The following is a 12,463-nucleotide window of genomic DNA, read 5'->3' on the forward strand; positions in this document are numbered from 1 at the left end:
TAAGCACTGAGAATACAAAACTACTACAAAAATATGTCTTACTATAGTTCAAACATTCTGGAACTGTGTACAAAATGCCCAAATGAACTCAGCTACTTAAGAGGGGCAATGGATCCATAAATTAGAAATATTTATTTTTAAATTAACATTGGTAGAGCCTCCTTCTGCAAAGTATTTGTTTTAATATCCTCTACATGTATACTTACCTAGTGATTTTTTCCCCCACTACAAAAAGAGTTTTGAGACATCAATGTTAGAATCTTAAAGTCTTGATGGACAATTACTTTTTCTATTTCCATTCTCACCATCATGCATCCATAAACACGTGTTACACGGGGAGTAAATGATCAGTATTCTCCCACGTAAGGGGCAATCAGATATATAATCTGGTCTGGAAATGGTTCTTAATCTTTTGAGGGATAACAGACCCCCCACGGGATTAGAATAAAATGTTGGACCCTCTTTTTTCTTTTTTTTTTTTTTTGAAAGGATTTTTTTTTTTTTTGCTATAGGGCGTGTGCGCTCACCAGACAGACAGAAAGAGACAGAGAGACAGAAAGTGAAAAATCAACCCCCAGGGGGATGGCCATGCCACAATCCCTTCTCCTCCATTCTCCTCTCAGGATCTTGGGCACGCACACACACGCGCCCGGCGTGAGTTTTAAGCCACCGGGTCCGGGACACGAACCGCGGTCGACTACGTGGGAGTCCAGCGACATAGCCATTACGCTAATTGCTGGATCCCTGTTTTGTTTGTTTTTAAAAGAGGGTCCAGCGGGACCAGCAGTTAGCGTAATGGCTATGTCGCTGGACTCTCACGTAGTCGACTGCGGTTCGAGTCCTGGACCCGATGGCTTAAACTCACGCCGGACGCGTGTGCGTGCGTGCCCAAGATCCCGAGAGGAGAATGGAGGAGAAGGGATTGCGGCGTGACCATCCCCCCCTGGGGGGTGATTTCTCGCTTTCTGTCTCTATGTCTCTCTCTGTCTGTCTGGCGAGCGCACGTGCCCTACAGTGAAAATCTCTCAAAAAAAAAAAAAAAACACACACACACACATAAAAATGTCAAAGATTAAATAGCTAGTCCAGGGGTCATGAATCCCAGACGAAAAGCTCTGTTATAAGCCATTTATTTTGGGACCAGCAGGTGGTGTGGTGGTTAAGGTGTTGGACGCTCCCATGGCCGACCACAGTTCAGGGGTACCAAATCCAGTCACTTGCTTTCTCACTTTTCCTCTCTCTCTCTCTCTCTCTCCCTCTCTAAAAAAAAACTCTCTCTCTCTCTCTCTCTCTCTCTCTCTCTGGTAAGCACACATGCCCTATAACAAAACTTAAATAATAATAAATAAAATAAAATATTTTTAAAAATAAATAAACCATTCCTCTCTTCTGAAATTCTACATGTAGACCTATCTGCCAACCAATTAAATGAGTTATTGTATCACTAAAAGGTGGAAAACTAACATGTGGGCCCAATCCTACATTCTTCCTAAACAAACTTAAAGCTATTTTCATTCCATAAGTTCCCATAACTGAATTCTGGGTCTATAAGCTAGTGTATATTCTTCACACTAAGCTAGTAATAACATGCTATTAAAAAGGTCATAAATGTAAAAACAGGAAAATGGTTCCTGGCATTTAGTTTGTGACCAATAAAATTAATCTATTATCATTAGTTTAAAGTAGATTGCTGTTTTAAATTTATTTACTTCATCCATAAAAGAGAGAGACAGAGACAGTGAGGTCCCCGGCAGGGTTCCTCGCTCATGGTCTCAGCCAGCCAGCATCATGGCAGGCACGCGTGCACCTAGAATGCACAGAGAGACCTCAGTAGGCGAACCTGGGACCTTCCCGTGCACCCTCAGCAACTGGAGCTCCTCCTTACCACTGCACCGTCGTGGCTGGCCTTGTTATTTGTTATTGACACACAGAGATCCACCATGTTCAGATAAAAGTCAAATAACTGTGACATTTTGTAATCAGAACCGGCTGTTAGACAAATCATGTCATGGATACCTCAGAGCGGATGCTCTCCGGGGCCACCTTCCTTCTGCTTGGGAGGAGAGAACACTCCCCCAAGTCCTGGGGAATACAGAGATGAAATGAGGGACGGGAGCATTTCTACCTTCAGCGACCCACAGACGCAGGCCTGATGATTACGGTGAACTCTTGCCATGCTGGCCAGTGAAAGCAAGTTGCCCCACTGACAAAGACCTGCGGGAGAAACCAAATGTATCTCCTGGGCATCCCTAATGGTCTGCATTCCCTCTGGGTCCGTTACGAAGAGACATTTGGCCTTGTGCTCCAAGTTCTTCATACCCAGAACCTCTTGGCCCCATTTTCTTGGCCTCCTGTGGAGGGACCATGATCTTCCCCAAATCTTAGTGATCACAAATATTGGCCTGTCTGATCCCCCTTCCCTGATGTATTTCCAGGTTCAATGCCCACCTGTTTTTCTTAGAATCATTTTCCTTTAGAACATTTGGACTTTCTTCTCCTCAGGAGGAAACCCAACCTCCTCCCAGCCTTTCCTTCACAAACAGATTAGGTTTTAAAAATAAACTGCTGGGAGATAACAGTGACTGGGCTGTCATCATTCTTCCCTGGTCTCATTCGCCTCATCTGGAGGAATCTGTCTCAGAGACATGAGAGGAGTCCGCATTTGGGCTGGGTCTTGTGGTAGGTGGAGACGGGAAGGAGTCTAAGTTGAAGGAGGCCCAGGAAAGAGACTGAGATGAAGGAGGCCCAGGCAGGAGCGTAGTTAGCAGCCCTAGAGTAGGGGTCCACTAGGGGGTGTTTCATTAAGAAACAGACCTTTGTATCTCTTGGTTATTTCTGGGCTTAGTATGAAGGTTTGCAACAAGACAGCAAGCAGGCACATAGCTAGTCTCCAAAATAGCTGGGGAGGGGCCCAGGGTGGGGCAGAGGACATCCAGCCCTTTTCTGTCCATCATTGACTGAATCATCATTATGGGGTACATGATGACATTCATCTGTACTAGACTGTGAGCCCCCCGAGGGCTACAAGTTGTTCATTTCTGCATTCCCAGGCCTAGCACGGTGCCTGGTTTTTAGGGGATGCTCGACTAATGTTAGATGACATTATTTAGATTGATAAAAATATGTGTGCCCACTAATAAAGTCAACACAGCTAGAAAAGTGGCAGGGATGGAGAAAGGGAGGAAAAGGGATGTTGGTGTGATCACTCCCTGCTGGGGGCTGCTTTCTCTTTTTCCCTGTCTCTCTCTCTCTCTCTCTCTCTCTCTCTCGCAAACACACACACACCTTCTGGTAAAATAATTAAATAGGCAAATATATTGGGTCATCAAGAAAGTCATGATGCATTTTTGTATAGAAAAACCTGGAAAAATGTCTTGATTTTCCCAACAACCTAATAGTTTATGGTATTCAGTTTACAACTGTTGTTGCTAAGTAAGTATATATTTTATTAAATACAATATTTGAACATTTTATTAGCTTTCCCTTTTCCAATTTGTCTTATGCTTTTAATGGAAATAATATATAACAAATGTTATTGAGGTTTTTTTCTTTTTTCAGAATATTTGTACTAGGCTACTCTATGAACTTTAAACAAAGCTAAGTATCAGCAAAAATATCCTCCAAACAAATAAATGAAAAACCCACAACAAATAGCAAAGGCCTAAAAATGAAAAATGATTTTCATTAACACTTATTGGTAAGCGCTTCTGTACTTTCCCCAGAACTATAAAGAGGTAGATATGAGTTTAGACTGTGAAAGAGAGAAAAATTATGGATGCAAAAAAAAAAAAAGAGAGAGAGAGAGAGACAGGTTGACTTTATTGATTTCAGAAAACAACACAACACTACTCCTTGGTACGTTTCGCCAAGACCCAATGCTTAGAGCAATGCTAACAAGACAGGGTGGAGTATGAGCAGGAACAAAAGAACTAGAGTGATTCACAGTCATCTCAGTAGGATCTCACAGAATCCCAAGTGTTCAAAGAAAGGACAATCAGAGATCATGCTGCAAATATACAGAAAACAATTCATAAGAAAATCATGTCACAGATCCTAAAATAGGTTCACATAGAAATTATGAGACACAATTGCAGACAATATATAGATTCATAAGAATATTTAACATTTTATAAGCAAAAGAAAAAAGCAATAGTTTTTAAAACTTGGGACCAGCAGATGGTGTAATGGCTACATCACTGGACTCCGATGAAGTCGACAGCGGTTCGAGTTTTGGACCCAGTGGCTTAAACTCATGCTGGGCACATGTGCGTGTGTATGTGCCCAGGAACTCAATAGGAGAATGAGTCTCTGTCTTTCTGGAGAGTGCATGTGCCCTATAGCAAAAACCTCTCAAAAAAAAAAAAAAGTTTTTAAGACCCTTTTAAAAATTTTTGCTAGAGAGCATGTGTGATCACCTCAAACAGACAAAGAGGAAGAGGAAGAAAGCATCCTCCACTCTGTGGGGCATGGCCAAGCTGCAATACTTTCTCCATTTCTCCCTCCTTTTGGGACTTTGGCAATACATGCACATGTGTCCGGAATGTTTTTCAAGCCACCAGGTTTGGAATTCCAACCAAGTAGTCAGCCATGTTGGATCCAGTTCCTTAACTACCAGCCCACAATCTCGCCCTAAAACTCTTTCAATTTACATAGCCAATACCATTGACGAAAATACACTATCACTTACATTATTTTTTAAATTGGCTACAAATTAAAGTTAGATAATACTTTTATGAAACAAACTTCAAAATGGTTTTACATTATGAAAATCGCCAGATTTATGGTGCATTTAATGGATTTAAAATTTTATACATAAAATATTATGAAAAATAAAAAATAAGTAGACCAAAAATAAAATATTTGTGGAAATGACAACACAGGGGTAATGTGTTGATCAAATAAAGCAGTCATATACATTGGTAAATAAATGCCAGTGTATGTATGAGTAGTATATCCTGAAAGAGAAAATATGATCAGTAAAAAATAGATTAAATGAGGCTGGCAGGTGGCATGGTGGTTGTGGTACTGGACTCCCACATGGCTGACCACAGTTGGAGTCCTGGAACTGGCAGCTTGCTTTCTCACTTTCTGTCTCTCTGGTCAAATTAAAAATAATAACAACAACAATAAGTTTTTTGGAGAGGTTTTTGCTATAGGGTACGTGTGCTCGCCAAAAAGAAAGAGACAGAGAGACAGAAAGCGAGAAATCACCCCCCCAGGGGCGATGGCCATGCCACAATCCCTTCTCCTCCATTCTCCTCTCAGGATCTCGGGCACACACGCACACATGCCTGGCATGAGCAGTTTAAGCCACCGGGTCTGGGACTTAAGCTGTGGTCGACTATGTGGGAGTCCAGTGATATAACTGCTGGCCCCAACAACAACAATAATAATAATAAGTAAAATTAAGTAAATGATTCTTTTTTAAAAATAGCTTAAAAAAATCTTAAGCATCTCAATAATCTAATAATTATACTGCAATTATATTATATTTGCAATTCACACATACACATGCATACATATGTGTGTGTGTGTGTGTGTGTGTGTGTGTGTGTGTACACAGTGGCTGTGCTGGTCAAGGCCAATGCATCTGAAATGCTCAAACACTCTTGGAGGCAGAATAAAAACTACTGAAAATAAACATAGTCATTTTATCAAGAGTTGGGCCAGGTACACAGCCTAGTGGTTATGGGAGCTGGATCTCACAAAGCCGAGTGAAGTTCTAATCCCCAGGTCTATGTGCATGCAAACCCAACATCCCAACAAGATGGAGAAATGAAGAAGAAATTGTGGTGTGACCATGCCCACTGCAAGGTGTTTCTCTCTCTCTCTCTCTCTCTCTCTCTCTCTCTCTCTCTCTCTCTCTGGTGAGTATATATGCCCTCTGACAATTAAAAAAATATCAAGAGTCAAAAGTTTGTTTTTAAAGAATTATTTGTTTAATTTTATTTATTATTATTATTATTATTTAATTTGCTACAGGACATGTGTGCTCACCAGAGAGTGACAGAGAGAGAGAGAGGGGGAGAGAGAGAGAGGGAAAGAAAGAAAGCAAGTCATGAGATTCGGGACTTGATCTGCAGTCTGCAGTCAGTCATGTGGGAGTCCAATGCCTTAACCACAGTATCACCTGCTGGCCCCTGGTTTTTTTTGTTTGTCTTTTTGTTTGTTTGTTTTTTTTAATGTTAGATTATGTTTTCATACAAATGAGAAAGAAAGCACCCCCCTAGCAGGGCCCAGTCACTCTGCAATCCTGTGCCTAGACTGAAGCTGACAGGGGATCAGGACTCAAATCCCAGTCAGCCATGTGGTATCCATTTTCTCTGCATGGTACCTAATTGCTATACTATAGGGCCACCCAAGAATTTTATCATAAAAAATGTCATATTCATAAAACTATTAGGGTTGTCACGAAAGTCATGACATATTTTTGGTTTTTTGTTTTTTTAATGCAAAAATGTGTCATGACTTTCCTGATGACCCAACAGTATAGCTAATTATTCTGGGGCTTTATCCTAGAGCAGTAATTCTCGAAGTATAGAGCAGGGACAGTTGAGGGCTCCCACAATTCTTAGAGAATCTGTGGCTTCAAAATTCCTCATAATAACATGTTCCTTGCCTTATTCCCTCTCATCTCTGTCTTTTTTTTTTTTTTTTCTTTTAGAGATTTTTGCTATAGGGTGTATGCATGCACTCACCACAGACAGACAGAAAGCAAGAAGTCACACCCCAGGGAAAATGGCTATGCTACAATCCATTCTCCTCCATTCTCCTCTTGGGATTTTGGGCACGCATGCACACATACCCAGTGTGAGTTTTAAGCCACTGGGTCTGGGACTCCCTGTTGACTATGTGGAAGTCCAGCGACATAACCACTATGCCAACTGCTGGTCCTTGTCCCTCTCATCTCTAAGAAGGGTACAGTGGAGTTTCCCAGGAACTACATAAGATGAGATGACACCATTGCTTTGACAGCTTAGAAAAGGTGAGCTTGTAAGATGGTGGGAGTTGAGGGTGATCTTGCACCTTATTTTCACACTTTCATTAAGCAGACCACACAGGCAACCCCTAACTCATAAAGCCTTAAATAAACCTCACATACATAAAGTACTGACTGCCATTATCACCTCAATCTGGCAGACACTCCAATTTGGAAGTGGAGTGTCTGACAGAAAGAAAAATTACAGTAAATTCAAAAGTTACAGGAAATTAAACACACACTGGTAAGGCGTATAGGATCAGGGCCTTAGGCTGAGGCAAGGATGCCAGCCAGATGTGTGTAGAAGCAAGCCCAAAGGGACACAGTGGAGTACCAAAGCTCTCTGCTCAAAGACAGGGTTCTCAGTCCCGGCTGCCCAACAGACACATCTGGGGAGCTTTAAGAAGCTACTGATGCCCACGCTCCATCTTCTAGAGCTTCTAGTTTCATTGAGCTAGTGAAGCATTGGCATTTCTAAAAAGCTTCCCAGTTAATTCTCCTATTAGACCAGTTTTAAGAACTATAGCTAGAAAAAGTTAGGATTCTGTGTAAGCAGTAGGCAAATACTAAAAACTCAAAAAACGGATATGGACAAAGCTAAAATCTAGCCCCAGCTAGGTGCTACTTTATAGTATGTTCATTCTACTCACTGAAGTTTATGCCTAAAGTCAGACTTTTGTTCATGGATATATATATATATATATCAGCTGTACTTGCTATTGAAAGTAGATTAACTAAAATCTTTTTTGAATCAATAAAATGTGAAAAAAAAAAAAGAAAAGGCATGGAAAGCAACCATAGATATCAGAGACAGTGTGAGAGGAAGGTAGGAAATGGCAGAGGGTGAGAGGGAGGGAATCGGGGGGGGGGAAAAAATATAAGAAACAAGAAATGGAAAATTATTTGTTGATGATAACATGTATGGTAATATCCTTGATTGAGCCAATACACAGTGTATTCTGGATAAGAAAACTCATTTTCTATGCTCCAATGATATACAGTGAATGAATGTAAAATAAATAAATTTAAAATATATTATTTTTTCAAAAAGAACTATAACTAGAAGTGGTGAAAGATACAAAAAGTTCTTCTTCTAGTCCAAGTAATATATTTATTTTTTGTTTTTTTCTCTTTTTTGGAGAGGTTTTTGCTAAAGGGCATGTACGCTCGCCAGAAAGAAAGAGACAGAGAGACAGAAAGCGAGAAATCACCCCCCAGGAGGATGGCCACACCACAATTCCTTCTCCTCCATTCTCCTCTCAGGATCTTGGACACGCATGCACACACACTTAGCATGAGTTTAAGCCACCGAGTCCAGGACTTGAACCACTGTCGACTACGTGGGAGTCCAGGGACATAGCTATTACACTAACTGCTTGTCCCCAAGTAATATATTTGGTACAATAGGCACTGTTGCCCTATATTTTATCCATTTCAGTCACAGAACTTAGGGCTCTGCCTTCTTCAAATTACAGACCGAAAGGAGAGAGAGATACTAAAGTTTTCAAATCATTAGGCACATAAGTCATAGATCAATGTGACCTTTGACACTCTCGTCAGCCAGGCAGAATTTAAGTAAAAGTATCTCTGTTTTCCAAAAACAAGGCCCAGGAAGCTGGAGAACTTTGCAAAAAGTCATCCACTAAAGTCGGGTTAAACCAGGAATAGATTGGAATTTCAGGCCAGACCACTTGACCACACCAACGGCCTTTGGAAGGTCTGTCTTGCATTTATTGGTTTGTGCTAGACAGCTCAAAGCACCGAGGTCAGTGAGATCAAAAAGGGGCATGCACGACTGCAGAAATTCAGAGAGGCTCACTCGGTGACAGGATCTCCTGCAGCTCCTCCTTGGTGTCAGACCCTCTGTCCCAGTGACTGTGCCCTAACCTCTCACAGCAGTCTGGAGACAGTGAGGCAGGCGTGGAATGTGGCCCCACAAGAGCAGGAAAGTCCCATGACCACAGGGCTTTCTACACATAAAGAGCTTAACAGTATGCCCCAGCCCACACCACGAGTTCCTTCTGAAAGTCTCAAGTTCTTAAAAGTTTTCCCAACTATATAATAGAATCGCCTCTGCCTGGGGGAACCCATTAAACCTCAGAGCGGATTTCTCCAGATGATGACGGAACAACAAACAAAAAACAAAACCAGGCATTTGGAAATACCACACATGACACCCTGCGAGGACAGGCTGAGCTCCCTCGAGCCTGCCGGCGGCGGGGCTGAAGAGGACGCAGAGTACAGTACCCCAGGACCGCGGGGGCTACGGAGCCCTGCCCAGCCTCTGTGTGCTCAGCCCCTAGGGACAAGGTTGCCTCAAACACTGTCATTTGGTTAACTGACCCCAATCCTTTAGGGATGCTCAAACACAGCCTTGTCTGCCACACAAGAATTCAAAACCCGATCTCTTTGTCTTTGACAAAACGAGGCGGGGAAATGAATCTCTCCCTGCCCTCCCTGCCCCATGTCCTTCAATACGACTTCAAAAAGCCTGGGGGGAAATGGAATTGAAGCATGAGTTTCCCTTAGTGCAAAAAAACAAAAACAAAAACAAAAACAAACCAAAAACAAACACAAACACAAAAAAACCTGAAATCTATGCAGTTTCTCATAATATGCATCTGCCATGAACTTTCTGAAGGCCACTTGCATCTTAGAGCATTTTCCAGTTTGTAACCCACAGAAAGACGGACATGGTGCATTTTGCACCACCATTCTTGGTGGGAACCAAGAATGTTTACTGCACAGACAGAAGGTTCTTAGAGATGAAAATTTGAAAGTAGCCTCAACTGTCATTGAGTTGAGTGACTACATAAAAGGGCACGCTGCCGACTCAGCCAAGTGTGTGAAGAGGGCCCCCATAAGATAAAAGCGCAGAAGAGGTGAGAGGAGGCCTTCGCAGCCTCTGCAAATGCACAGCCAGGGGAAGCATTTTGGAACCTCTGTTAGCAGCAAGTACTAAAAGACCTGAGGATCCATCGCACACTCCAGAAATGAATACCCAAAGGGGCACCAGCTAAATGGAAACAACTACTGGTCACGGCACCCTGCCGACAGGCCTGCCAAGCAGCAGCTGGGCATTACTGGCCACTGCCATCTGGCACCTGCCATCTAAGCCTTGATCTGTTCAGACCCCCTGATCATCTTCTGAGAAATAGTGAGATCATAGCTTCAGGAGCCAGCAGGGCTTCAGGTTATCAATAATGTACAGAATTCCCATAAACACTAAGGACTCATACAGGCTGAGAGCTACAGGCAAGATACCTACCCAGAGGGGGAAATACCATCACCATCGATCTGTTTCCTTGCCTCAAATTCATTTTTAATATATATCATTCAAATATGTCACTAGATAAGTGCATGTATTTAATATTGATATGGCGAATGTAACTCTACCTAGTTATGAACAGTTAGTTTTATCTTCCCCAAACATTTCAGATTATCAGGCTAAATAAACATCTTTCACTACCAGAAAAAGATGAGCTACCATTTGCCCCCATCCCCCCTCCACACCCCACAAACAAAGATGAAATCAAATTATATTAGTGCCATGATACATATCTAGGTCTGGTGGAACATAATTAGAAAATCCAGAGAGGTTGTTGAGCAGAATTCTAAGATGCAGATTGTGACATATAATATTCCCCTGCTCTCCCACCTTTCACTAAAGAATTTCAAAAGATCCATTCTGACCTGGTAGAGCATACGTCCTTTTCCCGTCTCTCAAAGTCCTCAGACATCCAGTGAATATCTATCCTTTATTTGGACAGCAAAATGCACCTTCATCGCTGATAATTCCCTGTTTGCATCTATTACTGAGTATAACTCAGTCCACAGAGAGGAAATGGAGCTGATGGTTCTCCAGGGAAGCTCAGGCAGTCAAAAGCAGTAAGAAAAGACTTCCTTCTTTTTCTTCTTCTTCTTTATTTATTTTGAACTTTAGTTAGCTCCTAGTAACTTCACTCCCTTCCTCTCTCTATCTGAATGATTTCACCACGCCATGGAAAAGGCTGAGGACAGAGGAGCAAGACCTCAGTGCAGACCTGAGGTCCAAGGGATTGGAGCAGGCTTCCGCTTGCTTTAAAAGAATCAGAACTGAGAGGAGAGACACAAGAGAACCAGCCAACAGGATGTGTGTGGCTGGAGTTCCTGGCATGAAGTCTTGGCTTTCATGTTTATTTTTGGACGTATTTTTCTTAGCCCTTTGATGCAAATTTCTGGCCTGGGAAGTAAACCTACAGTACAAGTCCCCAAGTTGCCAAAAGTAAAGCAAGGCTTCTGACTTGGGAGAACTCAAGCCCTCGGCGTTTAGGCTCCAGTCGTTCCTGAGATGAGACTGTGGGGTCTGGTGCACTACCATGCTGAAGGGGGCTCCCCCCTCTGTGGATGGTCCTGCAGTCCTCCCTCAATATCCAGGGGCACAATACACCCTCACCTGGGACATCGGTCCACCCCAGAAGCCTCCCAGTGATGCAAGAGTGTAACAACCTGAAATTGTTAGCACGCTAAGTAAAGCTGTAAAACCCACGCAAAGGACTTTAGAGATATTTACGTTCTGAGATATTATGTTTTAAGGATTGGGCTTTCATTTTTCTGACAGCCGCAGACAGATAGGAACATCAAACCTACTCAAGCAGAAACAGATGCGTCTGGAAGGTATATTATTCTAATATGATTTTTAAAGCATATCAGCAAAGACTGAGCTGTCGCTTCAACAATTCTTATTCTCACAGTGGCTTGAAAGATTATTAATGGAAAAAGGCTTTTTCCCATCTGTATTCTAAAAGAGGCAGTAAACAGAAATAACTAAAAAGCTTTTACGTTTCACAGCTGCCAACATATCTGGTAGAATCTTATAGGAAAAAGAAAACACTCTGAAAATTAAAGAATAGAGATAGATGTAAATACATTTCGTCAACAGTGTTCCCTACTCCTGGACATACCCCGGTTTATTAATCACTTTCTTTTTCTATGGCAGATACATGCACTTACTTCTTATTTTACTATTCAGTTTTATATCTCATGAAGCATGAAATAGATTTTCAGTCAGTTAACGATATTTATTGAGGCCACAGACACATTTAGGGAATAAACTCTACTATACCAATCATTACATCCAAACAATGGCTCTCTGTGACATGTTTCGCCCTGGTTACAATAAAATCACAACAGTGTGCTGACAGGTTCCTGGATAACAATTACTGCTAAGAAACCACTTTTCGTGTGACACAGGTCAGACTATAAATTTAAACTACTGCATTTATTTTTAAAGGCTCTGTAATTTTACTGCTGTCCTTAAATTTTCAAAGAATGTATTAATAAATATGTATTTGACTTTGATCATGCTCAAAAACGGCTCACAGTAAAGAACATCTTTTTTTGCCAGAATGACATTCAGACAATTGAAACAAGGAGGCAGGGCTGGTTCAAGGGCCTTTCAGCAGTATCTTTCATCTGACCAAGAGCATCTTTCTAATCTCTTTC

The 12,463-nt window shown here is 41.8% G+C and overlaps 1 protein-coding gene across 3 annotated transcripts in view; it reads right to left on the minus strand.

Moving 5' to 3' along the window:
- The window catches only part of RAPGEF4 (Rap guanine nucleotide exchange factor 4), a 391,851-nt gene that overhangs the window by 281,749 nt on the left and 97,639 nt on the right, over positions 1-12,463 (minus strand). Inside the window, exon 1 of one of the 3 annotated variants that reach the window (XM_027772910.1) lies at positions 10,673-10,964. The exons of the other annotated variants lie outside the window; for them this stretch is intronic. Within the exon in view, the coding sequence (XP_027628711.1) occupies positions 10,673-10,684 (12 nt within the window). The 5' untranslated portion in view covers positions 10,685-10,964. Of the gene's footprint in view, positions 1-10,672; positions 10,965-12,463 lie in introns of those variants that run through there. 3 annotated transcript variants of the gene reach the window in all.

The sequence above is a fragment of the Tupaia chinensis genome, unplaced genomic scaffold (assembly GCF_000334495.1).
Source record: "Tupaia chinensis unplaced genomic scaffold, TupChi_1.0 Scaffold000314_1, whole genome shotgun sequence".
Lineage (NCBI taxonomy): Eukaryota > Metazoa > Chordata > Mammalia > Scandentia > Tupaiidae > Tupaia > Tupaia belangeri.